Source organism: Balaenoptera physalus (genome assembly GCF_965194825.1).
Source record: "Balaenoptera physalus genome assembly, chromosome: 3".
NCBI lineage: Eukaryota > Metazoa > Chordata > Mammalia > Artiodactyla > Balaenopteridae > Balaenoptera > Balaenoptera physalus.
The window spans coordinates 115,577,159-115,604,869 of NC_138890.1; the positions used below are offsets into that span (position 1 = coordinate 115,577,159).

The window sequence follows — 27,711 nt, forward strand, 5'->3', positions numbered from 1 at the left end:
AGTAAACTGGCTTTCTAATCAGATGGGAAGATCTTGTAGAGCCTCATTCTCTCCTCACAAGCAGACTCTCCACCTGTAGACTGAGAGTGTTTGTAAGCCTGGTGGGTGGGCCCAGCTTGCATGGGGTGGGGCGTCCACCCGGGAGTCATCCTAGCTTGTTTCCTTGTTCTCATTTAGAATGATCACTTTCATTATACACAGTCTCCTCCAAAGCTCTTTTGTATTGGTAACTTTTTACTCAAAAGGCATTTCTTTTTTTTTTTTTTTTTTTTAATTTTTATTTATTTATTTATTATTTTTGGCTGTGTTGGGTCTTCGTTTCTGTGCGAGGGCTTTCTCCAGTTGCGGCGAGCGGGGGCCACTCTTCATCGCGGTGCGCGGGCCTCTCACTGTTGCGGCCTCTTTTGTTGCGGAGCACAGGCTCCAGACGTGCAGGCTCAGTAGTTGTGGCTCACGGGCCCAGCTGCTCCGCGGCATGTGGGATCTTCCCAGACCAGGGCTCGAACCCGTGTCCCCTGCATTAGCAGGCAGATTCTCAACCACTGCGCCACCAGGGAAGCCCTCAAAAGGCATTTCTATTTGGTAATGTTGGGGGTTGGGGGAGGTGAGAATGAGTGAGTGGGAGTAGGTTATACTTCTGGCCTAATGCTAATTTATTTTCCCCAGCTGAGCTTGTCAGCTGTGTTAGGCAGTAGGGAAACAGGAAGTAAGACCAGGACCTCACCCTCAAAGCCCACCAGGGAAGCTTTAGACATGAGTGACCTCATCCCTCTCTAAATAGCCTCTGCTTAATCTTTTAACGGCCAAGTTTCTGTTATCCACGGAGCACTTCCGTTGGTTAAACAGCTGTCTGACCAGTGTCATCCATGTTAGGGGAAAAGCTTCTGAGGCAAAGGAGTTGATATTTACTAAGCACTTACTATGCCAGGCACTGTGCGAGGTGCTTTCACAGGATGTTGCTTATTTCTCACAACAGTATTGTGAGGCAGGGTACCCTTTCTTGCTTCATGTGTCCATGAGGAACCTGAAAGCTAAGTTTCTGAGAAGTTAGATGTCAATATGGCCAGTCTGTGGTGGAGCTAGATTTGGAGCCCAGACTTGATGAACACCAAAACTCTTGCGTGCAGCACACCACCTCTCCCTTCCCCAGTGCCACACACACACAAACACACACACACACACCACCATGATAGTTAAGTTCCTCTGTTCCTAGCTTTGCGCTAATTTTGCAAAATAGCATCTTGTATAAGTGCAGTGATGTGAGGATTGTTAAATACACTGTGTTTTATAAGGTAAGTAATCACCTCTAACTAGGATGTTAGCCAGCATGGTGGAGGAGCTTTGACACCCACTCCCTTCTTTCCCCACTCTCCTCCCTCTTCATAACTCCCCGCCCAACCATTGCCCACATGCCATGAGGCTCTTTGTAGTTCTTAGGGAGTTGAGATGACCTCAGTTAATAAGATCTAATCATTCAGAACAGAGCCATGTGCCCAGATGTCAGATGTGAGCTGTGCGATTCTTCCTGACCTTGGTGGGCTGGGGGCGGGGGGAGGCGGGCAGTAAATGGGGCTGTGAGGAGCCCTGCGGCCCATTTCAGGGTTCAGGCCTCCCTGAAGGGGGTTTAAGCCGTTAGAGAGAGCCCTCTGGTAATGAAGCCGTTTGTCCTTGGGAACAGAATGAGTCCTTGTGAGATCAGAAACAATGCGCATGTTGAGTTTCAGACCTGGGGTGAATCGAAGCTCAGGCAGAGAGGCACATGTGATGAATTGGGACAGTTCAAGGGACGCATTCTTCACAGGCAAGTCTCTGTTGTCAACAAGTCCCCTCAGTGGTAATGATACTTAGTCAATGGTCATTAATGCCTCTGTTTTGAATAATTTCCCCAAGTGAGTAAGGCATCAGTTCTTCTTGGAGCTTTATTTTTCTTCTTTGCATTTTAACTTGTGTAGTTCATTTTGTCTAAAAATCACCCTGTGAGAAATGGATGAAAAATAAGTTTGGGTGGCAAAGTTTTATTATTTGTCATGGCATTGTTTTCCTTTTAAATTCTCATTTACCTCTGAAGCAGAGACTCCCTCCTATGTCTCTGCTAGTAATTTGATTCCCAGGAAATAAAGTTGGGTGTTACTACTCTCTACTGTTAAGCAAAAGGTTTTGACGCAAGTTTTTCTAACTTAGCTCATCTAATACCAAAACAGCAGGCAAAGAGTCCTGTAAACTTTAAAAAAAACGCAGGCAGTCCGTTGATATAGTTCACTGGCAGTCATATTTTGATCTGTCTGGATCCCTGTGCTATTGGACTTTTTCTAATCAGATATAATAGAGCAGGAGCCACGTCCCAAGAGCATGCAGCTGGGGCAGGAGCCCCATGCGCAGCGTGCCCCCGGGTGGGTGCAGGGACTGGCATGGGCCCCTCTGTCGTGCTGCCGAGAGATAAGTGTAACCACAGACGTCTCTGAGAGCGCGGTGAGGGAGACCTTGAAACAAAAACACCGGCCGACACCGCCGAGGACGGCGGCGTGTTGGCGGGGGCGCAGGATTCGCTGGGGCAAGGTTCTGTGGGCACGAGGGGCGCCGCCGGGCAGGGCTGCGCAGGGCGTGGGGCAGCCGTGCCGCGGGCGCGCACCGGGGTCTGAGCACCGGCCGGAGTGCGGGCGGCCGGGCGGGCAGGCGGCGGGGGCGGGGCCGGCGCCGCTAACCGCTCTCCTCCCGCCTCTCCCCCCGTAGGTGAGGCTTGCGGCCGCGCGGAGCTGCGACATGGCAGCATGACAGCCCCGGAGAGCGCTGCCCCACGACGCCGCCGGGACGAGGGAGCCCCCGAGCAGCGGCCACTGCCGGCCCGGAGCGCCTGAGCCTCCTTCCCGCGCCTTCCCCACCGCCCGCCGGGCTCGCCTGTACAGTTCACCCCGTGGCCTCCCGACTCCTGACGCCTCGAACATCAATATGTGTCATGTCATTGTCACCTGTCGCTCGATGCTCTGGACCCTCCTGAGTATTGTGGTGGCGTTTGCCGAGCTCATTGCCTTCATGAGCGCAGACTGGCTGATTGGAAAAGCCAAGCCCCGCGGCAGCGCCGAGCCCGGCGAGCAGGGCGGAGGCTCCCCGGAGCCCCACCACCCCACGCTGGGCATCTACGCCCGCTGCATCCGGAACCCCGGCGTGCAGCACTTCCAGCGGGAGACGCTGTGCGGGCCCTATGCCGAGACCTTCGGAGAGATCGCCAGCGGCTTCTGGCAGGCCACCGCTATTTTCTTAGCCGTGGGCATCTTCATTCTCTGCATGGTGGCCCTGGTGTCTGTCTTCACCATGTGTGTGCAGAGCATCATGAAGAAAAGTATTTTCAACGTCTGCGGGCTGCTGCAAGGAATTGCAGGTAAGCGTGCGCGGAGGGCGAGGGGGCCTGAGAGCCATGTGTGTGCACCCTCACTGCTCGTTCATTTGCTGCCTCACTTGAGGAGGACGCGCTTCTGTCCGGTTCCAGGCAGCAGGCGCGCGCTGCCCCCATCGCTCCCTTTCCCTGTGTCACTCCCCTGAAGCGAAGGAAGTGTCTGTTCTTTGCTCTCACCTGCTCCTCTTCCTTGCTTATTTCCTTGGGTTCTAAGTTGCTGGGTCTTGTTTGAGTAACTACTCCTACTTTCTGCTTTTCCCATTAAATTAACAGCATGCTTTCCGCGTCGTGCGTCCGGGGAAGAACTGCGGTGTGTGAGGCCCCCCTGCAGCGGGCCCTGTGTGCTGGGATGAGCGTGAGCCTGGGGCGTTCATTCACAGGCAGTGAGCCTGGTGCTGCCACCCACTCTCGGCCCCATCCCCGGCCCCAGGATGCTTTCAGCTTTCGCAGTCGAACAAGCTGGCTGGAAGGGAATTAGTATCAGCTGCTCTGTGTTTAATAATGTTCTGCTTTAAATTGTCTGTCTCCTGGAGACAATTGTCAGAATGTTCTGTGCACTCAGATCAGAAATTACAATCTAACTCTTCCACTTTCTGGGAGTTTCTCACTAATGAGCTTGTTAGAAATCAGTGGAAAGAAATGTATGAGCACTTTACAGGGATCCCAGAGGGGAGCCCGTGAGCTCCAAGAAAACTTCCATGGCCGCCCGCATTTTCATAGGCTGTCCCATGTGGAGTTGAAAAGTGGATCTGGAACCAAGAGGGTATCAGTCTGTCCACGCTCAAGGGACTTGTTCTGAGCAGCAGAAACACACACACACACACACACCAGAGTTTGACACACACACACACATACACCAGAGTTTGAAGACATCCTCAGGAAGCAGAGGAGTAGACTCTTGCTTTGATTCTCAGGAAGAAAATTCACTTTTTAAACAACCACAACCAAGGTATTTATTAATCTGAACTCTAACAGGAGAAACAGCAATCCACTTACAACCCTCATTGAAGGGCACATCCTGTAGCTGCGTTCACGGGGCTGCTGACAATGAAGATAAGCACTGAGCCTGGCATCCAGGCCTGTAAAGAAGCAGACCTCGAATGAATTAGCTCTTGCCTGCCTTATAGCAAACTCTTGAGCTCAGCAGGGCTGGCTTCCAAACAAACAGGTCAAACAGCAGTTTTTATCCCAAACAGCTGATAAGATGATGTTTTCTGTTTCTCAAACCTTAGGGGGCCCCATGTGTGTATGTGGGGGAGAGGGTAATGGGCCCAGAGAAATGACAGAGGACCTGCTTCACAGTCATGCTCTGTTTCAATGGGGGATATCCTCGTGACAGATCTCAGGACCCCTCATCTCTTTATCTGCCAGGATCAGCCGTACCATGAGAGACCCAGGCACTCATAGGCACTCACGGAATTTGGGAGGCCAGGATTCTCATTTTCAGCTTTGCTACTAACTTGCAGTTTCACTTGAGATAAATGCACCAGTTCTGTGGATCTTGGCATTCCTCTTCTGAAAGTTAGGGAGATTGGAAAATATGATCCTATCTTAGATTTTTGATTCTGTGAAGCTCATTGTCCCCCTTTTGATTCACTTCTCAAATCTGCAGTTCATCCCCTAAGCTTGGATTTTCATTTCCCAGAAATGTTCATTAAGGTAGGTTTCCATACTGGTTCATCTTTTTCTTGTCAGAGAAATACCTCTACTTTATCCCCCCAGGCACACAGTGCCTCGGGGGGGGGGGGGGGCATGTGTATCTTACAGCTTGCTGAGGAGTGTTACCAATGTGTTACTAAAGCTTTTGAAAAGTCAAAATAAACATGTAGATGAAGGGAAGCCAGTTTACACAAATAATTAATCCTGTTGAAGAGTCCTGGTTGACTGGAGAGGTGTATTTCTGCTCAGTTTGCCCTGACTATATTTTATTTGCTTATCTTCGATGACTTAATGCCTTTATTATGAGGTTTGTCAATATGCTGGTATGCAGATCAGACTCCTGGTTTGTCGTCCCTAGGAATGCTTTTTATCTTGAGAAACTTAGTGCTTTCCAGCAAAGGAATGGCCATTTACAGTAGGGTGGGACATCTTGGGCCATACCACCACAATCGGTCTTTTGCAATCAATTTGCAGAAAATTAGATGTCTTTCAGTCTCAAAGACTGTTTACATGCAGTTTTTAATAAGGTGTTACTCCAGTGAATTTAGTCTCTAAGAATGTGGATTAGTCCAACAAGTCTTTTGGTGCTCGTTTGCTGTTTCACATAAATGGCAAGAGTGTTCATTTTGGCACAAAGATGAGTACATATTTTAGGTATTATTCATACACTCCAGTGAGTTATTCTTGACTTTTCTCTTTCTCTCTGCCTCAGGCCTCTAGGAAGAAGGGCTGGGGAGAAGGGAGCAGTAGCACACCCAAGATGCTGGGCTGTTGGTCATCTGTCTCCCCAAAGTCTTGATTTTTCTAAAAGAAATTTTTCTCCTCATCCCCTTTCACTTTTGTTCCCTATGCATACATATGGCATCTCAAAACGTCTGAAATTGCTAAAAGTTGGCCAGAGGCAGAGATTCCTGTACAGTGAGATTCTGCCTCTCTAGGGGGCCACTGATCTAAGGCTAAGAACTGAAATACAGGAAAGTGGATTCTCTTCACCTCCCAGCCCAGCAGCACCCCTCTGAGAAGAAATCATGGGAAGGATGGACTGACTGAACGCTGGTCAGCTGGCTCCCTCATGTTGGGGAGGGGAGGAGGGGCACATCTTTGAGGGATGCTTAGTGGGCTGTTTCTCCAATAGTAGAGGTCTCCACCAGGCAGTTCAAGCCAGCATCGGTGGCAGCCGTGGCCCTTGAATCTATGGCTTAGAGAGTTGCCCCCTGGGTGTCTGAAGCAGCTGACTTGCTTTCTGTCCTCTTGGCCAGTCTCTAAGAGCATCTGGTCAGCCCCAGCCTCAGCCAAGGGCTTGCTGCAGCTGTGAGCATCAGTCTCTGCTCTCCCCACAAGCCCTCTCTCAACTCTGGATCCGTTTGACATTGAAACAAATGGTGAGAAAGGAGACTGTTGCCAAAGCAACGAAAGGATCCTTCAGAAAGATACTCAGACTGTGTTTGTTCTTACAACTCGCATTGGCAAAAAATGACATTTTTGTCAAATGTAACTGGGTGACAAATTACAGGCTATCTAGTATGCCTTTACTATGCCTGATCTTAAAGGCCACAGGCTGCATAGCTGTCACTGTCCATAGTATAACAAAAACCATCAAAATCTTAGTATTTTGATTTTAGAAGTCGGGTGTAAAAGAATCTGCTGCCTCAGTGGATATCTCAAAATTTGTGTTACTTAAAAAAAAAAAATGAAAATACACGTATTGACTGTTAAGCTAATTCAGATAGCAGGGTTCGCCTTCAAGGCCTTACCTAATGGTGGGCACCCAGCTGACACTTCTCAAATGCTCATGTACAAATGCCCCGGCTGTCCAGTAGGCGCCCTCAGCAGCAACTAGAGCTCAAACCTCATCTGGCCCTGGATCAGCCCTGACCTCACCTTAAAGAGTCTGTGAAATGTTAACCAGTCTGCCTCATCTCTAAGCCTCAGTTTTCTTACTTGGAAAACGGGTATAATAGTAGTACATACCTCAGGGTGGTTTTGAGGATTAAATTAGATAATATATGAGAAAGGCTTTTAAGCACACATAGTAAGTAGTAAGTGGTAGTAGCTATATGATGATTATTAAAGTATTTATGCTTTCTTGGCAGGTTTTAGTACATTCTTTTGTGTTCCCTACAGTTGCTGCATTCTAAGGAATAGGGTCTTTAGAACTGACCTTGTTCTGTCAAAACCAAATGTTAACTACATTGTAAAGTGCCATTCCTGACCCCTTAATAGCCTGCCTTTGTTGGGACTGAAGAGCACAGAGCCGTCCTGTGGCTCCTATGGGCCTCTGGGTGTCCTCAGGCATTTTTTTAAAAGCTGAATTGATAGGAAAACAAAGAGCTTCTTCCTCTCACTCCTCTTCCCCTGACCCGTGCATTCTCCATCCTTTCCTTTCTGGAGGCGGCTTCTAGCGGTTGAGTCCTGATTGCAGGTGGCTTCTCAGGCTCCGCTTGCAGAATAAATCACAGGCTGATTGGTCTTCACTGGGTGAGGACTGGTCCGGGACTTGGCAGAGCCAGAAACACACGTCAGTTCATAGCCCTCTGGGATTCATTACCAAAGCTGGGGAATCAGCCAGCAGGGTCGTTTTCGCCAGCTGCCTTCCTTAGGCTTTGACCTGGATGTGGTCCACAGTGAAAGCGTAGAATGCAAAGATCCAGGTTTTGCATGACAGCATCAAGCAGTTTGGGTTTGGAAATGCATGTAGGGCCCCCTTAGAAGTCTGTGGAATCCCCGGTGACTCAGGTCTGGGACGGGGCCACGGCAGTGAGCTCAGGAGTTGGCGCACTGCTGCTGGCCCGGGCCGTTCCCCTGGGGTTGCCACGAGGCTTGGACTAGCGTGTGAGCTTCTGGCCTGGCTGCCTGCTGTCTTCCAGTCCTGCCTCGCCGGCTCTGTGCTGCTTCGTGTCTGGTTGGCTCTCACGCTGTCTAGTCCCTGTAGCCCTCTGTCTGTCTGCACCGCGTTCAGCCCAGCAGGATGGCCTCAGCGAGCTGCCCCACCAGTCTGACTGGATAGATCACTGTGGCGCCATCCACGCTCACTGGCATCGCTCTCTGCAGCGGGGGGTCAGGGCCTGCTGTGCAGACTCAGTTTTCTTGGAAGTGAGCAATGATTGAGGGTGAAGGAGAACAATATGAAAAAAAGAAAGGGCAAGGAATAAAAGACGGACCTTAGAAGACAAGTGGAGGGTTTTGTCTCTGCTGCTTGTAGAATTGCTTTGTCGTAGTCCGGCACGCGTGGGGAAGTCGGGGTGGGCATGGGAGATACACCATGACTGCTGTCTGGGTCTTGGCATTCTCATTGCTGTCTTTCAGAGGGTGAAAGACAACCACGACTCAACCTGGTCGCAGCGTCCGTTTTGACTTATCCCATGCCCTACCTGTTCACTCCCAGTGACCACGTCGGTCACTGGAGAGGAGAGAAGTAAGAACAGGACTTGGGAAACTTGGGGAGAGGGGAGGAGATTCCTGACTCTTTCGGAGACCTGGCCCCATTTTACACCTGAAAAATTCACCTTGCTTTCTCTGAGAAGGTGGAGTGACCTTGGTCGCCCGACTTCCAAATACCTTCAAAGAAAAGACATGAGGGAAGCAGAGGGAGCATCTCCTACTTCTCCTTAGAATGAGGCACTGGAAGCTTCTGGCTGTCTAAAGGAGGCTCTGGATTTCTGGCTCTCCAGACAGATAACGCCTCCACCAGAAGTCACATGTAACCATTCTATGTCTGAGTCAATTTAAGAGTACCCCTGACGGTAACGCATTTACTCATTCATCAACCTTGCGAAAAACTAAAGAATGCCAAAATGCTATAAGGCAGGCCAGAATTAAATTTCAATCCAAGGAGCTTTTATTGGATGCCCAATAAATACAAAGACCTATAGACTCAGGTCTACAATTTCTTGAGTTTCTGCTCCAAAACCATATTAGAGAGTCATTGCTTTAGAAGCTGTACCCTAGAAAAGCAAAAACAAAACAAAGTATCATCATATATAAAGGGAGCAGAAGAATTCAACTGTATCATTAGATGAGAAACAAAACTACTGCCTAAGAGCAAGTGGACCAAGCAGGCATTAATCTGAGTAAATCTAGGGACTGGGATCTCTTTTTAAAGAATCAGTTGGAAAATCTAGACGAAAAATTGCAAACTCTCTTAAAATTCAGATAGAATATGCAATTGATATGCAAATAAAGTACTTTGCTATGGTAACCACTTAATTGTAGACAAATAATCTCAGAGCCCTGGATGATCTATGTTCCGATTCCAGTAACAAATCATCACGTTAAGTATGGCTCTGAATATTTATACAAGTGGTTCAGGCACTCTGATTTAAGAACTTAATGCAACGGTGGTGTTCTTCTAAGCTCTGAGGTCACTTCAGAAGTAATCTGTGCACTCTTATGTGCCCAGGCACAGTTAGCCATAGTTATGAGTTCAGTTGTTGTATAGAGGCTTCCCAGTAGCTTTATTAATTGGCCCTCAATCTCATTTATTAAAAGATAGCCCCCAGTACAGATGAAACCTAAAATACACATATTGAGAAAATGAAGCCAATATTTAAAAACTTCAAACCAAAGTACTCAGTGGCTATGTGTTCAGAGTTGAGAGGCCAGCCTCAGGGCCCTAGTGTTGAAAAGATGGCACCTGCTTTGTTGCAGGAATTATTTAACATTATCTGGACCCCAAAACTTCAGCAGGCAAGAAATTTACTTACTGTTCTGAAAATTTCAGAGCTCAATAACTAAATTTTTTAAGTGTGTTTTATTCTGCTATGCACTGCATTTGATGTTGGGGGGGGGCAGCTTACTTTGAATTATGAGTGTATTTTGGTTAGAGTCAAACAGGAGCTCTTTCTAATCCTACATGTTGGATGAATAATTTATCAAGAAATAGTTTATAAAGTTCTTCCAGTTGCATAGAAACAGTTTAGGAAACACCTTCTCACTTGGAATGCGAAGTAAAGTTTTATCACTAACTCATGGGAGGGAATAATCTGACTACATTAGTTTCTTGGGGTGCATTTTAACAGGTAAGAGTTAAAGTTTTAGAAACTGCCAGGGAAGTAATTTGCATATAAACATGAATCATTGCTGAGAAAGGTTTAGGGAGGCTTCAGCGTGGGAGAAACTGCATCTTTCTTGTGGATTGTTTCTCCACATATTCTAGGGGCATCTGACAATTCTTAATTGATGGTCATTAATTTTGAGTAATTGTAACAGAAACTTCCTCTGGGGGGGCTTGGCTGTAAGGTCTTTTTATGACAACTATGCTCTGATTGTCTTCCAAAGAATTCTCTTTATTGCTTTGTCATCCGTTCTCCACCCACCACCCTGGAAGAGTATTTTTCTTGCCAATTATAATTCCATGGAAGTGTTTTTAGTAGAAAACAAGTACCCTACTAGACTCCAGGGAGCCGGTATAAGCATTAATACAAGCTTTAAGTAAAAAATTACTGACACCGATCCTTCACTTTTCTCCTCCTTCCCCTCAGAAAATCTTGTTGGTTAAAAACCTCTAATGTTATTGATCATGTACTAAAATGACATGTAGATATAATCTGCTCTGCAAAGACACTGGTTATCAGCTGAAAACCCTTTTCATTACCAGTGACCTCCCATTTCTGATCTGGCCTTCAAAGCAGAGTTTTTAAATGTCAGTTGGGCCCAGTCTAGCTTGTCCATAAATCCTTGAAACTTTAAAATGAGGTGCAGTGAAAACTCTTTACCTTTTTATTTATACAGTAAACAAACAGGCTTCTTAGAAAGATGTCCCCATCCTAACACACACACCCCAGCGGCCTCTCACTGCCTTTGAACAAGGGGCGGGTCCACCCTACCAAGGTTTGTCGACTGAAAAAAAAAAAGAAAAAAGCACAACGTGAGAGTTGTAAGTTAAGTTTTATTGGGGGCAAAATGAGGACTATAGCCCAGGAGACAGCATCTCAGATAGCTCTGAGGAACTGCTCGAAGAGGTGGGGGGGGGAAGGTCAGTATATATGTGATTTTGGTGAAGGGGGTACATGCAGTCAGACACACATTTTTTGCAGAAAGTTACTGCTAGTCACAAGGAGAAAATGTCTCTGTTAATGATTTTAGTGCTTTTCTAGATAAGAGAAGATGCAAGAATTTGGGCTCATAAAATCATCTCCTGCAAATATCTGTCTGAAGGCCTGCCTGTTCTGCCAGTTTTTCCCAGAACACAGAGTGCCTCATTCGTGATCTCCACCCTGAACTCCTTTCAGGGGGTGTTGAAGGTCAGCGGCTGCAGTGGCTAGTGACTTAATCCTTGTAGAGGCAGATGGCAAGCGCCAATTTTTAGTTTCCACCAGTCCTCAGCGAAAACGAGAAAAATAAGGACAATGTTGTAAGATTTCATAGTGCTAAATGTGTTCAATTTAAAGAACTGTCCTTTATTCTTAGAGTACATCCTTTACCCTTTTTGTGTTAAAATACCCTTTTTTATGAAATGATAATGAGAGGAGATAATGGTTATTTTTAGTGTCCTTATATTAGCAAAAGAAAAAATATCGACCTCCCCGTAATTTTTCTGGAGATTTTGCTCGTGTCTGAAGTCCAGAAGCTTGGGAACCACTGTTCTAGAATATGAGCAAGGGTGTGGATTGTGACTTTTTCACAGCTCTCCAATGTTCAGAATGGGGCCTGCTACATACACACTAGGTGCTCAGTGAATGTTGTTCACTGACAGAAACATAGTCTGTTCTGTGCTCACTAATCCGTGCTAGAAACTGTGAGTTTCTAGGCATTTGGAAAGAGTAAAGGATGTAGTAAATGCTGCTAAGTCTCAATCCTAGCATGTGCTCTGCCCTCCTAGACAGAGCAGAAACAAGTGAGTCATCATCCAAAGAACCAATAAGAATCACTTCAGAACTGGCAGTCACTAAAACCAAATTCTGTTTGGGTTTTCTAGAATAAATCTTCAATGAAAATTTGAAAAGCCTTAGTGGGCAAAGTGATTTCAAAAGTAGAGATTAACCAAAGGTGGCAGTTCTCGGGCAGAACTCCTTGATTCATGGTATAACTAATACTTTGTTATATTACTCTTATTTATAAATACTGTGAATACCTCTGACTCTGAATGGCTAACTGGCATTTTGGTACTGAGGGTAGTGTCTTGACATCTGGAGAAGTCAAGCAGGCTGGAATAGCATTGTTAATTTAGCTTTGGGGCTTGGGAAGCAAGGACCAGAACTCTTCTTGGGTAGAAGAGACCTGGGGGGCCCCATCCTGGAGCCTGTAGTTGTCATAAGCAAGATTTCATGAGAGCCTGATGCCTTAGATTGAGAGCAGTGTCCCCTGAATGTAGACATTGAGACAAGCAGATCTCTTGTTAGCACAGGATTAACTAAAACCTACTGCGTACAGGTAATGGTGAATGGTGCAAGGGTTCAGGGTTAGGAGGAGGTCAAAGCAAAGATCCTCAGCTCTGTTCTGTGAATTAAGAAAGGCTACTTGGAGGAGGCGGGATGGTTAAACCATGGCCCCGGCTGCTGGAGGAGGGATGTAATTTGGGGGCTGTCTGAGAATGCTCTCGGTGCTCGATTTTGTCTAATCAGCTACAGATGTCTCTCCTGGAAAGTTCATAGGATATGGGTTTTTTGTGGACCATTTTGTGTACAGCATTAGTATTCTAGGTAGATGTGCAGTTTCAGATGGTTCCCAAGTGCACAGAATCTCAAAGACTAAAATGTAAACAGGTTATACGGCTTACATTTTCTCCCTCTGGTCTGATGGGTTTTGTGCTTTATTTCCAGTTTTCTGCTCACACAGATTCTTCAGGAGAGGACATCATAGCGAACATTATGTTGGTTTGGCCTGTTCATAGGTTTTCTTTCTAGAAGTTTTTTTTGGCCAATGGCAGCCACTCCAAGGTGACATCTATATTGCAGTAAAGGAGGCTGATGACACTCAGATTGTAATGCAAGAGAAGGGGTGGATGGAAATTCTTTATCTTGCTGTTGTCTTGCTATAGGGTTAGCAAATCAACCTGCCTGAGAATAGGCGAGCCTTTATTTTTGTGCAGCCTTCCTCTCCCCATCATCCCCTTACAGCATTCCTGTGGTTTTTTCCACTTGAGAGCTGTTCGTCGTCATCTGCTCTCTAATGTCTCGTAGGTATATGCAAGCCAGCTTTTGAGGATATAGCAATCTCCCCTCTTCAGCTGCACAGATGCTTTTGTTTTGGAAGCTAGTCTTTGGTGTGCAGTAAAGCAGCAGCCTGGATTTGAGTGCCAGCTCCACCACTGATTAGCTGTGTAACGTTACTTAATCCCTCTGTGCCTCAGTTTCCTCATCTGTCAAATGATGATATTAATAGTACCAACCTCATAAGATCCTCTCACGGAGAGACCTCTCATTTGAGTTATATTTAAAGTGCTTAGCCGGTGCCTGGCACATTGTAGTGCTTAGCACTTAACTGCTGCCATTGTTATTATAACAATTATCATTATGATCACTAAAAGGTTCTAATCACCTGTAGAAACTTCCAGCTTTAAAGTCTTAGTTGCGAATGTGTAAAATTGGGGGAGGGTGTTTATAGCTTAAACTCCATGTCATCTTTGCTTGGAATCTCCCATTTTTACCATAGAAGATCTTTCCAAAATGTTCTTCCAAAAATGAGAAGACTAGAAAGGAAATGGGAGTCAGCAATGACACGTGCAGTTGGTCGACAGCACAGTATGTGTAGAGGGCTGTGCTGGCTTTGGGGTGGAGATGGAGGTGGCAGCCGAGGAGCAGAACACACCCCCCACTGCTGTCCAGTTTATAATCCAGCGGGAGTTCATCTGAGCCAAATGTACGTACTTTGAGGCATCTAAGAGACCTTGGAGCCAGTGCTGTTCTATTATGGGACAAATGCATAGTATGTCACAGTAAGATTCCTAGTTTTTACTATCATTGTTCTGGATAATTTTCCAGATAGTTGGTTAACCATTTACTTGTAATTTTTAATTTAAACTTTTTACCCATGAAATTCTGAGTTGCCTCTCTTCTTAAAAGAGTGTAGGGGACCTAGTTCAGCCTTGCCTTGGTGAGTGAGAATGATCACTACAGCCTGTCTCCAAAGTCCCTGCACAGGAGGAGTATACAGGTTCATACTGTGATCTTTGGAAAGAGAACAGCTTGATGGCAAATTCGTTGGTCTGACATGGTGCCCTCCTCAAAGCACAGTCTTAATAATACGTGACAGTTTGCCTTAGGGTATTGTGAAAGAGAAAAGGTCCCTACCTAGCAACAGTTGATGACTTTCAAATAGCTATTAGGGACTGCCAAAATGACTTCCAGCTGTCAGCATGGAAGATGACGTGGGAAAAAATAAAAATTTAGACAGAAAAGAGAGGTAAACATACAGATAAATGTTAACTAGCAGGCCTAGGTTGTTGTGTATCACTCTGTACATCAGTTGTACCACATGATGGTCCCAGACTTAGAGTTAAGTAACTAAACGTGTTATTCCTCTTGGAAGCAGAGAATCACCTCCTCTCCCTCCCCTGACCGCCCCCCCCTCACCATCACTCCACCTGCGGTTGATCTATGACACTGTCCTCAGGGCTGCTGATCGGAGTGGGTATTTTCCTGGGCCGTCAGCAGTTCTACATGCCTGCCTTCAGTGCCGGCACTTTCTGTTAGTCTCTCCATTCTCCAGGCTCATGCTGCTCCTAGACACCGCCCTTACCGCTTCTGCAAACTGCCATGGTCCACCTCCCTCCTCATTCCCCCTGGTGTACCCTTCTGCCACCTGCCATTTTCCTGAACTTCTCCAGGTTTATCCCTGCACTGCGCCTCCCTTCCCAGCTGGTGTCCGGGGCGGTTCCCATGGTCAGCCACAGCATGTCTTTATAGATGTCATTACCGCAGCCAAGCAGAGTTGGAAACAATTTCTGAGTTTTGAGGCTAAAATGATCTCTAGATTACTGAAAACTTATTACATTTAATTGACTTACTGCTTTTTTCTATGTCCTCTCCCGACAAAGATCTATTTTCTGTAGCCAGAAAGGAGATATTCAGTGCTTGCAGTCAAGTAGAAGGCCAGTCCCATGGTTTGGCCCCTTTGCGTGTTTCATTAGTAAGTGTGGCTGGTGTGCTGTTAGGCAAAACTGCCGAGCCCTGGGATCCACCGTTATCGAATGCAGCTTTTCCTCCAACCATTTAAAAAACTTGGCAAGAACTTAAAATGGCTTCACTTTAAAATGTAACCATCCACATCATAGCACTCTATCTTTTCATTCATCCAACAAATATTTACTGAACACCTATTACACGTCAGACATTGTTCTAGGCAATTGGGATACATAAAGAAAAAACTGCACAAAGTTCTGTATCCTCATGGGGTTTATATTCAAGCTGGTGGAGACACAATAAACCAAATAATTGTACAGTATGTTAAAAACTGATGGGTGCTATGGAAGGAAAAAACAAAAGGAGTAGCCAGGGTAAGAGAGGTTGGGTATGCTGGGGCGATAAGGGGGGGAAGTTGCAATGTTAAATAGGGTCGTCAGGGTAGGATTCGGTGAGGAGAGATTCAACCAGAGACTTTAAGGAGATAGAGGAGTTAGCCATATGGGCAGTCAGGAGGAAGAGCTCTCCCGGCCAAGGGAGCAGCTGGAATGAAGGCCAATAGGCTTTGCCGCAGAGGGATGTGGGCCCTAAGAGAGGAGTCAGGGAGGATTCTAAGGGTTTTGACCTGAGCAGGTCTAAGAATTGGACTCCCATTTGCTGAAATGAGGTCCACAGGGCAAAGGCCAGGTTTTGAAGTGGGGAGTAGGAATCAAGAGTTAGGTTTGGACATAGTTTTCAAGTACCTTGTTAGATATCCAAGTGGAGGTCAAGTAGGCAGTTGGATATGCAAATCTGGAGTCAAAGCTGGAGATCAAAATTCAGGAGATGCCAGCCTAGAGGCAGTATTTAAAACTGTGGGACCGAGTGTGATCAATAAGGAGAATGTGGAGAAGAGGACAAAGGATTGGGCCCTGGGCCCTCCAGTGTTCAGAGATTGGAAAGGTGAGGAAGAACAGCCAAGGATACCGAGAAGGGACAACCAACATGGCTTCCCATCTGGAGGCAGGACACTGGCAGATGATCATGCAAGGAGCACTGCCCTGTCTCCTTAGCTTTCCTTTACTACAGTGTTGTCGGTACTTTCTGAACTTGCTGATTGAAGCTGTCACCCCCAGTAAGCCTGGAATGCTCTCTGAGCTGTGTCCCGGAATGGGGATGGGATGCAGGAAGCCAGTCACTCTCCCGTCTGATTTGTCTTGCTTCTTGTTAGAGAGATAGCCGCCTGGGCAGGAGGTTGAGGGGCAGGGGGTGCGGTGACAGGGGCAGCCTCCTGGCACGGCTGAGCTGAGCACCGCAGAGACTGGAGCTCAGTCTGAGTCGCAGGTAGACCTGATAGGGATAAACACCACCAGGTGAATTTTTTTTTCCCCCAGAGCTATGTTGAATGGGAAATGGATGTTTGACAGTTAGATGGTTTCCTGCTGAGTTCCTAAATGAGTCCGTTGGTGTTTCAAAGCCAGAAATAAGTTGAACTCTTGACCTCTGTTACCCAAGGTCAACTGTGTGACATACCCATCAGAGGTTTATGGTAAATGCTAAAGATAAAATTGTGATGTAAATCAAGAAGGATAAAGCTTTTCTGCCCTCAAGGGGCTCAGAGTCCTGCTAGGGCATTGCTCTATCCTCAGGGCCAAGAATAATGCCTGCCACTTAGTAGGTAACTCAGTAAATTGAGTTGAATATACAAAAATAACATACGATAAAGAGCTGAAGAGGGGTGTGCACAGGGCAGTGGGAACACACAGAGAATAACATTCTGGCAGGAAGTGGTGACAAATGTCACACAGAGGTGACGTTTGGGCTGGGATGGGGGGAGGGTATTTCCAGGTGGATGAGTGCCCAAGGGGTCAGCATGAGTGAGACCCCTTGTTCAGGGAGTGGGCACTCCTCAGGGAGACCTAGTTGGAGCTCAGATGAATCAAATGATGCTAAGCCTGCTATCCGCTGTCTGCTGAGAACTCGCTCTCCGGGGATATTAGGATATTTCAGAGCTTCAGAATGAGCTTGTTACGACCTCGTGGAGGCTGAGTGTGCGGCCCTCACTGGGGGCTTCTCCACAGGCTGCTGGTAGCGGTAACAGACGGCCATCTTTCCTTTGCAAACTGAGGTCTAGTCAGTCTTCACTATTTAGTCTGGAAGCCTGTCTGCAGAGGAGGCAGGAGTATGATGTCCAAAGACTCGCTTGTTATTCTGTACAACAGGGGCCAGCCTCTAGTTCTCACTTGTCAGGCCAGGAAAAAGGGCCTCCTTCTGTACAGACAGTGGGTGACCCACAAAAGGCAAGAAACCTGGAGTCCCTTCCCTTGGCCAGCAGGTAGTGAAAGTGTGGGGTGATTGGGTGACAGACTGGCAGGGAGGGAGTCGGGGCCGACACAGCCAGGGAGAGCCTGTGAAGTAGGCACGGAGCCTTCCACGCTCTTCCTTCACAGGCTGACGGGCAGTGGCTCAGACTCGGCTTCCCCGTTCCTAGCGTCCCGGACGCTTAAAGCTGGAGGTGTGGTCACCTTCAGACCAAGTAAAATATTATTTATTGTATTCAGCAACTCCTAGTCTTTCCAAAATTGGGGGCTTGGCAAGATTATGGAGGTTGTTTCCCCCACCTAAGGGATTTGATTAAAACTTATATTTGATAACATACTATTTGATTTCAAGGCAGTAGCAAGAGAATTACCTAAGATATATAATTTTGTGGCTGGTCTAATCACAGTCAGTGCTGACTGTTGATCAGGAAGACTATGACTTGACTTTTCCCAGGGTGTTTCATTCATTTTATTTTTTAGCACCTTCTTTTTTAAGGCACTGGGAACTCAGCCATGAAACACAGCTCCTACCCTCTCCCTTTCAGAGCTCATGAAGTCTAATTATTTGAATTAAACCCAAACCACGTGTTTAGGTCACCCATAGACTCTAAAAATTCCTGTGTAGCAGGATAGAACTGCTGGGAATCCAGGGTTGAGTCTGAAAGCTCCTTCCAGGTAGGGGAAAATATTACTAAAATGGCAGAGGGACATGATGGGTGTTGCAATGTGATAGCTGGTGCCCATGAGAGAGCCAGCACCCTATGGTGAGCCTTGGTAAATTGTCAGGGCTCTGTCTCCAACCTGGCGTGGCATCTGTGGGGTAGTCCAAATGACTAACCATCCGTTCCCTTTCATTAATTTCTTTCTTAATTAATTAATTTCTTCCCCAAATAAGGTTGAGTCATCCCCCGGGTGACCCCATGGTGAGCATATGCTGGCATCTTCTAGCCCTCTTGGTACAATGAACTGAGAGGCTGTTAGCAAGAGAAAAGACAGGCTACAAGGGAGAGGATATCTCTTAAGGTTGGGGAAAATGGTAGCTTCTTGGGTATCATCAAGTCGAGCCACTGCAGAAGTTACCAGCCCTCTGAACTGCCTGTGGTTTCTTGCAGTGGTGGCTGTTTTCTTGGGTAGTTGGCCAGCATCATCCTGCCTGCCTTTCCTCCTCCTCCCAGCTGGGCCTGTCGCAGCTCAGCCAGGCACCAGGAAGAGATGCCAGTCAGAAGAAAATCACATGCCCACTGGCCTAGCCCCTTATTTTCTCTGCCACCCTCCCAACACACATTCACACACAACCAAAACTGTGATGTATTAAGGCAAGGAGATGGAAAGGCCCCAGAGATAGGCTGGCCTCACTTCAGGAGCTGCAGGGGAGAGCAGACCATTTTCTGGTGTGGCTCTTATATGAAACTCAATCCAGAGCGCACCTCAGCTGACAGTTCCTGGTGCACTCCAAGTTGATGACTAGAAAAGCCACGCCACATTTGCAGCAGAGTTGGTATATGTCTTACTGTGTTCTCTTGCCTGCTGTCTGATGTGCCCATCTAAGAAGTCGTGGACTTTAATTCTGTCTCGGTAGCTGGTGTCATCAAGCCTATTTGGAATCTGGGGCGTATGTCTGCTTCTAGGTCCTGGGATTCACAGGCCTGGAACAGGCAGTGTGACAGGAGAAGCCAGCCAACCAAGAGTCTCTGCATCTCCTTTCCTGCCGGGATAACTTCATTCTTGTTGATTGGCATCTGCCAAAGTTATTTTACCCTTTCTCCCCAGGGGCACTATGGTTTAGAAAAACTGTATTGCAAAACAGATTGCACTGACGTTGATAAAGTTTTATTAAGAGTCTGCTCTGTGCCAGGCACTATTCTGAGCACCGCCCTCGTGGAGCTTAAAGTTGAGAATGGAGGTGGATTAACAAAGTGAAGTATCAGGTTGAACCACATGAAATGACCATTTTTGTAGGTAAAAAGTGGACAGATATTGACAGTTTCACATGACTCAAAGTAATATATTCCATTTTTCAGTAATAAATGCTAAGGAGAAATAATAAAGCAAGGAAGGGGGATAGCAAGTTAAGGGAGAGGTAGGTGTTTGAAACTGTAAATAGACGGGACCAGAAGACCAAGGAGGTGGCACGTGAAGATGGCTGGAAGGCTGTCTGGAAGAAGGGCGCTGCAGCTGAGAGGAGCACAAGAGCGAAGGCCCGAGCGTGGCTGACGCTAGCGTGGCTGCAGCAGAGAGCAAGGGCCAGAGGGGCAGGCGACGGGGAGCCGGGACACACAGGACCTTGAGGGCCAGGGGGGGAAGACTGGAGTTCACTGTGAGAGCTGGGAAGCCTTTCTGGGCTTCTTGATAATTTTACTCGGAAGCAGAAAGAACCTGTTGAGATGACGGCTGTGACTAAGGAGCGCTTGTCAGGGCCCAGGGGCCGGCGCCCAGGCCGCTCTGAAGCTGTGCCAGGCCCGCGGAGCAGTGGAGAGTCCGGGCCCGGTGAGGCGAGGTGAGGTGAGGTGAGGTCAGGGCCGCGTGTGGCCACCTGAATCGTGAAAATTTCTGGAATTCCTTTGGTAGAAGCGCCTTTTTTAAATACCTAGAAAGATGACAAATGCTTGTTCTATTCTTGCTCACCTGACGGCCGGCTGTTTTCTCTGACTGTCCTGTGCTTTCATGGCATTAACCAAGCTAGGGGCAGCTCTGGTGAGTGCTGGGAGGACAGGCCCACCAGCCAGGCTGCCCAGGTTGGGAGCCTGTCGTTTGGGCACACATCACATGCACTGGGGCTTGCAGACATACCAGAGCCACTTTCTGTCACCCTCCCGGGGGACTGCCCTGTGGGCTTATAAATAATCAAGCTGAGGATTCTGACAGACTCTTAAGCAGGAACCCCTTTTATGATAAGTCTCCTTGCTGTCCTTATTCACAGATCAACTGGCCAGTAGCAGCCACAAGATCTTAAGAAGGCCTGAAGCACTTCAGGAACCTTATCTGAGCTACCAGCAAAGAGAACAGCTAAGGAGAAGTACAGGGGTGAATGTTCCTGAGTGTTCTGCAAAAAGGGGTCTGATGATATTAAAATAATAGTTATTTTAAAACTGCTGGCTTCCCAGAAGGATCTGAGACAGCCACATTATTTTGTGCATCCTACAAGCCAGAGCCCAGCGCAGGGTAGCAGAGCTGCTACGTGACAGCAGACGCTGTGCTTTCTGTCTTCTGTCCCTAGCCCCTATCCAGTGCAGGAAAGGGCGTGGAGAAAAGGGAGCCCTGCTGTGATGATGGTGGGAATGTAAATTGCTAACAGCCACTCTAGAGAAGGGTTGTTAAGAAAAGTATTTTGCCATAAAGCGAAACCCTTACAATTCAAGGGTTATAATGCATATTAAAATGCATTAATTTTACTAATTGGACTTGTTTAAGCCGCATAATACAAACGATGTGTGCAATTAATATTCAAATATAAACACTCTGGTCTTTTAAAAGAGAGGGCCGTTAATACTCCCTTGCCCACAGGCTGCGTGCTCGAAGTGCCTCTGAATCCTTACACAGATCCCAGCGATGGTGCCTCTGGTTTCCAGCGCAGTAACTTAGGGCCTGAGGGAGGAAGCTCCCAAGGTTCCATGTGCCTTGGGTGAGGTTTCCTAGGGAACAAGGTGGGAATTAATCGGGATTTATCACAGGCATAGAAATACAAACGAATTAGCTCAGTCATCGTAGATCCCCCCAGCTGAGTTACATTTGTTCAGATGGAGAGTAGTTTATTCTTTCAAGGGTACTAACTGTAGCCTCCTCTCCCCCAGTTATGACACCTTTCAAAATATCCACCCCCGCCCCGCCCCCCCAATAGGCCAGCCTGTCTATTCATAACTGGTAAACTTTACACTGCTTCTGCTTCTGCAACCTGTTACCTAGTGCTAGTCTGTGTTCCAGGTTGTTGTTAGGGACACAGCAAGTACTCTTTACAGACTGTGTAATACTCACACCCACCTTATGAGTTCAGGATTAGCTCACTTTACAGGTGAGTAATCATACTTAGGTTCAAAGACTTCTCTAAGGTCACCCAGCTGGTAGAGGGCAGAGCTTGGATTCAGACCCCTGTCTTACTCCAAACCTAGAGACCGTTAACTCCTAAGTGACCGAGCTCCTGGTGAGTTGCTGCTGTGGTCCACCTTCTTGCTGGTTTGTGTCCTAGCCTCACACAGGGACTACAGGGGCTTTTCTGCCATGTGACTTCTAGCCAGACATCCAGACCAGGATTGCTGGTCCGGGACTGTGCCTGTGCCAGAGCACCAGCACATTCTCCACGGGCGGCCTGATGCTCGGGAGGATTTGCTCCATGCTCCCGGTCATTTCTAACCACCAGCATCTCTCCAGGTGTCTGGGCTGCTGCTCCCTTCACTTACGCCTCCCAGCGCTGGATCGCATTTCCCTAGCTACGGATCACTGCCACCAGGCTCCCAGCACCCCGCCCTACGGAGAAATAAGGGCTACACAGTTAGAAAAACTTCTTTGGTGAATCGCTCTTCTTCAGACCGTGAGCGTGTAAATGGATTCCCTCTGTTCCACCCCGCTAGAAAGCCCCGCGAGGCCTTCAGAGGAGAACAGGGGATTAATTTGGGAAGTAGGGACAGTCAGACCCCAAAACCCACTCTAGTGCCATGATCGGGGAGAAGATGCTCTCCATGACAGCTGTGATCTGTGGTCTGGAACACAATCTTCCTCAAACCGAATACTAGCACAAATGCAGTCGTGTCCTTTTTGTCAGGAAGTTGCTGTAAATGCCTCGGAAGCTTTGGTGTGGTAACCCCAGAGAATTTCAGTAAAGGTAGGAAAAGAGAATTTAGAGTAAGCTTAAATTAAGAGGACAGAACTGCTAGTCCAATGGATCTAAAAAACAGGTCTTTTTGACTGCGAATTAGCAATCTTGATTATTTTAGGTGACATTCTTCAAAGAAAACTATTTCTTCCTGCTACGTCGAATAAAGCCATCTTCTTCCCGCAGCACCCTTTCTACAAAGAAAGTTTTGTCAGTAAGACCTGAGGCCGCTCAGTTCCCTTCGTGGTCTGGGGATCCGGATGGCCTTGTAGGCAGCTTCCGCCGTGCGTCGGGGAGGCGCTGCCTCCCAGACTGCCGCAGGCACAGAGCAGGCACCTGGGAGCGACTGTCTGTGCCTCACTCGCCTTGCCTTATCCTGCCCTGGAGTAGCTCCTAACCCCCAGGGCTGGCAGGCAAAAGAACTCTCAATTTCCCAGTGAGCAGCTGGAGGAAGAGAAAAGTGGGCTTTAGTATGGCAGTGCTGTGGGGGCGTCAGCAAAGTGGAAGCGGAGCTTCTTAGTGTCTCCTCAGAGCTGAGTTTACTTGAAGGCACTCGGACCAGCGTTCTTAGGGAGTTTGCAGGTGGCCTCTCAATGTACATGTAAACACAGAGGTCTCTGTCCTAGGTATGCGGCCGGTGCATGCCAGCAACCAGACTCCTCGTGGGTTTATCTTTAAAGCATGACACCCAGCTTAAGATGTGGTCTCTCGCATTTAACCAGGGTTCTCTGTGAATTCCCTCACACCGGGGTGGGCAAACTTCTCCTGCCAAAGGCCAGAGAGTAAATATTTCAGACTTACTCTGCAGGCCACAGGGTCTGTAGCAACTCCTCACCGTGCTGTTCCCGCACAAAAGCAGCCGTGGGCAGTCCATAACCGAACAGGCATAGCTGTGCTCCAATAAAACCTGATTTACACAAACAAGACCCCACTTGACCTTAGTTTGCCGACCTCTGCCTTAGAGCAAAAGGGAACTGCTCACTGCAGTAAGAGCCCTGTGGGAAGAAGTAGTAACAAGGTTACCTGCTTTTCTAGAGGAGAAATTATTAGTGGGTTCACATTCCAACATGTACAAAAGAAGCTAAAAATATTTTCAATAAAGTGATTGATTGATTGATTGTCTTGATCAGGCCAGATTAGTTGCCTAAAACAGTCCCTAACACTTGCTATTGCAGAACGGATGCCACTGCCCAGAGCAGGCAAATCAAGTAGCCATTACACAGATCGGTACAGTTGCTCACTTGCCATTGGAGAGCTGTGGGGCTTTCACCTGTTTTTCTTCTGCCCTGCAGGCCTCTTCCTTATCCTGGGTTTGATACTCTACCCTGCTGGCTGGGGCTGCCAGAAGGCCATAGGCTACTGCGGACACTACGCGTCGGCCTACAAACCCGGAGACTGCTCGTTGGGCTGGGCCTTCTATACCGCCATCGGGGGCACGGTCCTCACTTTCATCTGTGCCGTCTTCTCCGCACAAGCAGAAATTGCCACCTCCAGTGACAAAGTACAAGAAGAAATCGAAGAGGGGAAAAACCTTATCTGCCTCCTTTAGTTTGGAAGAGACATCAGTGCCGTTTTCTTGCTCGTGTAACCTTGTGAAACACTTCACTTCTGGTTCTGTCGTTTGAATCAAGTGAAGAACTAGCCTTTACCTACCAAAGCCACGTTCCACAGCCCTGAGCCTTGCCAGGACCAATGACAGGCAACACCCAGCTGCACAAAGTGACCGCGCAGGAGGGCCACAGTGCAAACCGTAAGAGATGGAACATGAAAATAGTACATAAACGCTGACATGCAGTTAAGTTCTGTCAGACTCCATCCCCCCCCAAGGCTCAATGAAGGATGATGATCTAAACCATTAAAGCAGCAGTTTCTCTGGTAACAGAAGAGACCATTGGCCAGATTTGCAGGCTGTTTAGAGACGTTTCTGCACAGGTTGCATGCCTGTGAGCATCTCTGCCTCAGAGTGAGGTTTGGGGGTTGGTGCTTTTGTTTCCTCCTAGTTCTTTCAAACTGTCTCAGTTGGAGACTACAATGAAGACTGCACACCCACCGGGGAGAGGATGTGTGCTAAAGGGCCGAGCAAGACACTGTCTGTTGCTTAGCTGACCCGAGGGGTCAGCAGGGACAGTGTGGAATTCTGTGGTGGGACTTATTCTAGGCTGAATTCCAGAGTCAGGTGGATCAATTGATCTGTCACTCCAAGAGTTTAGAAATTTGAGTATAGGAAGAATAAGGACCTGTCCAATCATGAGAATGAAAGTACAAAATCCTGCTAGTGGAGACAAATTCATTCCACTCCCCAGCAGCCAGGCTAGCACCAGTACCGGCCCCGTCTCCTCTTCCACTGGAGATCACGTGTTGTTCTTCTAGGGCTAGGACTGCGCTTTGACTGCCAAAGGAAACCTCACTCTGTTTCCTGATTCCAGGGACAGAGGTCTCCGAGCCAGCTGTGGCTCATTCATCTGGTGACTGGGAGAGCTTACCAGAATCTCAGCGCTTGCAGGGAGACCTTTTCCCACTGTGTGGTAACCATGCTGTATTCAGCTGTATTCCCACCCCCAGCAGCAGCAGGATGGCATTCTGTGCAGAAAAAGGAGCTAGAGACGGGAGTTAAGTTCTTCTAGTTACTGGTGTTGGTCCTGAAAGCAGACTGAAATAACATTAAATTGCTGTAACTGGTGAGTTGCATCAAAGGCTTCATTCTCAGGAAAGCACAGGAGTAGACAGAAAGTTAATGCAAAATGAGAGCTAGACCAAGCTCATAGCACCTGCCTATACCTGTTTACAAAATGAATGAAACACCACTATTAAAAAGGATTCAGGGGCTTTTAATCTAGTTTCTATAAATCACCAACATAATTGATTCAGGAAAATGATATTGGCCATCACTTCAAACTTACTTTGGAACGATCAAAGTGACCAGAAAGAACCTAGTCTGGTATTATCCTGAGCTTCAGAATTGCAGAATGCGATAGAAACACTTCTTTGCAACTTAAGCAAATGGAGTGGACCTGCCAAATTTCTGGAAGGACTAAAAGGACAGGTCTCTTTAGGCTTATGAATCTGCTTACTTGAGGGCTTGCTTTGTTTTGAAAATTTAACGAATAACTATGAACCTTGTTTGGGCAAGGTATTGTGTGCTAAGCACCACCAGGCATAGAACCCTGATTCAGATTTTACAACCCTGCCCTGAGTAAATCATCTTAAAGCTGTGTGAGTCTAAAACCCTGCCTTGCTGCAGAACAAGTAATTGCTTTAGTTGTTCCATTCCAGTTTAATTCCATTCTAGCCTTCGGCCTGTACCAGATACCGTTTTCTCTCACAGATAATGAGCTAAAGGGCAGGAAGGCGGAGGCATGGAACCAGGTCTTCATGAGCTCACCATTCTTAGACCAAAGTTCAGAGTAAGCAAGATGTACATCTGTGACTTCAAGGGGTAAATATGTATCCTCATAGCAGCCTGTCATAAGGGCTCAGGACACAAACGATAACTGTCTGACGCCACACAGAAATAATAGGTTATGGCAGCCACTGTACAGGACTCCTGTCCCTTACTGTGCGTCTGTATGCTCTGACCAAGTCCTGATGCCATCACGGTCATTGATTTTTAACCCTTGGCAAGAATTTTCATTTTTAAAAAAAGCAATTCCCTCCATCAGGCAAATAATTTAAAACCCAATTTTTTTTTCTTAAATTTATCATCACAAGATTCACTCTACTTTTTCTTCTATACGAGACAGATAGAGAACCCATGTTATAACACTAATTTTACAGTCTCACTCTCCTCGCAGACAAGTCATAAGGCTGGAGGATCCTCTAAGCACGTCCATCATCTTTATTGCCTGACTGCGCCTTCACTAAGGGGCGGTGGGGGGTGGGATATGCCTGGGTCACTCCGATAGCAGAAGTCATGAGTGAAAACGTGACCGCTCTTGGCCAGAAGAAAGTCACTTGACAGTGTTTACTTCATTAGTCTGAATGCTACAGAAGACCAAAAAAAAACAGCACATGCACACAAACAAAACCCCAAACCACTAAAAACTGCTTAAACACTGATTTGTTAAGCAGAGCAGAGATGAAATTTCTCTAGCAGAGAAAGAGTAAAAAGGTAATGTGGGCCTCTTAAACCTTTAGTCCATTTAGCCAGGCTTCAGTTGGGATAAATGGAATATCAAAATCATGCTAGTCTAGACGAACACTGCATGGCTGTTTAAAAACCACTGAATAGGAGGAACGTGTTAGAAGGAAAGAGATTAAAAAACAGACAATCATTGACCCGCACCTATTTTTCTAATAAACTTCTATCAATCATGTAATTGCCTCAGTCTAAAAATCTAATATACCTGGACCATTACTACTACCAGCAAGTCTTATTTATTTTTTGCCTGCGTTTGTGCTTAAAGTTTTGTGATGGGGCTGGGCTTCTCAATGAACTCCAAGAAGGCAGAAATGTTTGCTTTGGGTTCTGTGGATTTTTTAAACCTGTGTGCTAATTCAACAATGTTACATTAATTGTGTAAGGGTTTTTGTATAGTTATCAAACATCTGTGGTGTAATGATCTTTGTTAAACATGTATTCTGTAAAGTGCCATAATCTTTTTTATGTGTAGCATATTTAAAAAATATATATGTATATTATACATACACAAGTCTGTGTGAAAGATGTGCAATAACAAAGGTGTATGTATGTTTTGTTTTTTGGAAACTGGACAGGAGTCAGAACAGAGATTGTTTCTGTTTTGGCAAAGGAGAGTTAAACATTTTGCCTTCATGGCCTAGTCTTTAACCCATAACAATTTTAATGCTACACAAAGCTATGTGAAGAAAAGACTGGTATGAAATCATTTTTTCCTGGGTCTAAATTAAAATAATCACTAGATTTATGTGAAAGTTAAGCCAGCAAGACAGGCCCAGTTAATGCTAGTCTTTCATGTGAAATGTGAAGCTGCCACGTTGCCTTTTCTGTTTGTGTGATAACTAGTAGCTGGTACATAATCACTAAGGAGCTATTTCTTAACATGCTTTGATAGACCACGTTAATGCTAGACCACTATTTAAGGGCTAATCTCACACCGTCTTAGCCATAAGGGTCTGCTTAGAACAGACCTCTCTGTGCAATAACATGTGGCCACTGGAAATCCCTGGCCTGCGTTTGTATTTGGGCGGCAATGACTCCCAAGGGCCAAAAGAAATAAAAGCACGACTGGGATTTCTTCTGAGACTGTGGTGAAACTCCTTCCAAGACTGGGGGGTCATGAGGTGCTTTGGAGGAACTCAGCACCATTTGATATTCAACAGCCACTTGAGCCAAATATAAAATTGTATTACCGCTGATGGACTCAATTTGAGCCTTTGAATTTCTGGTTATCCTATTACATTGTAAACTAATACATTATTTGTCTAGCATTGATTAGGTGCCTGTGCATATGTATTTTCACAACATGCTCCCCTACCCTCCCCAGATATGAATTAAAACCAGATTTTGCAAACTCA

The 27,711-nt window shown here is 46.7% G+C and overlaps 2 protein-coding genes across 2 annotated transcripts in view; both read left to right on the forward strand.

The window, feature by feature from the left end:
* LOC309657715 (uncharacterized protein) overlaps positions 1-2,862 on the forward strand; it is a gene marked incomplete at its 5' end in the record, with an annotated part of 153,511 nt that extends 150,649 nt beyond the window's left edge. The window contains one exon of the mRNA XM_082455535.1: positions 2,728-2,862. The remainder of the gene's footprint in view (positions 1-2,727) is intronic.
* Positions 2,863-2,946: 84 nt separating this feature from the next.
* LHFPL2 (LHFPL tetraspan subfamily member 2) lies at positions 2,947-27,711 on the forward strand (the record flags this gene model as incomplete). The annotated part of the gene is made up of 2 exons (XM_082458280.1): positions 2,947-3,376; positions 23,511-27,711. 2 exons carry the CDS (start codon positions 2,947-2,949, stop codon positions 23,765-23,767), a joined length of 687 nt encoding a protein of 228 aa, XP_082314406.1. The 3' UTR covers positions 23,768-27,711.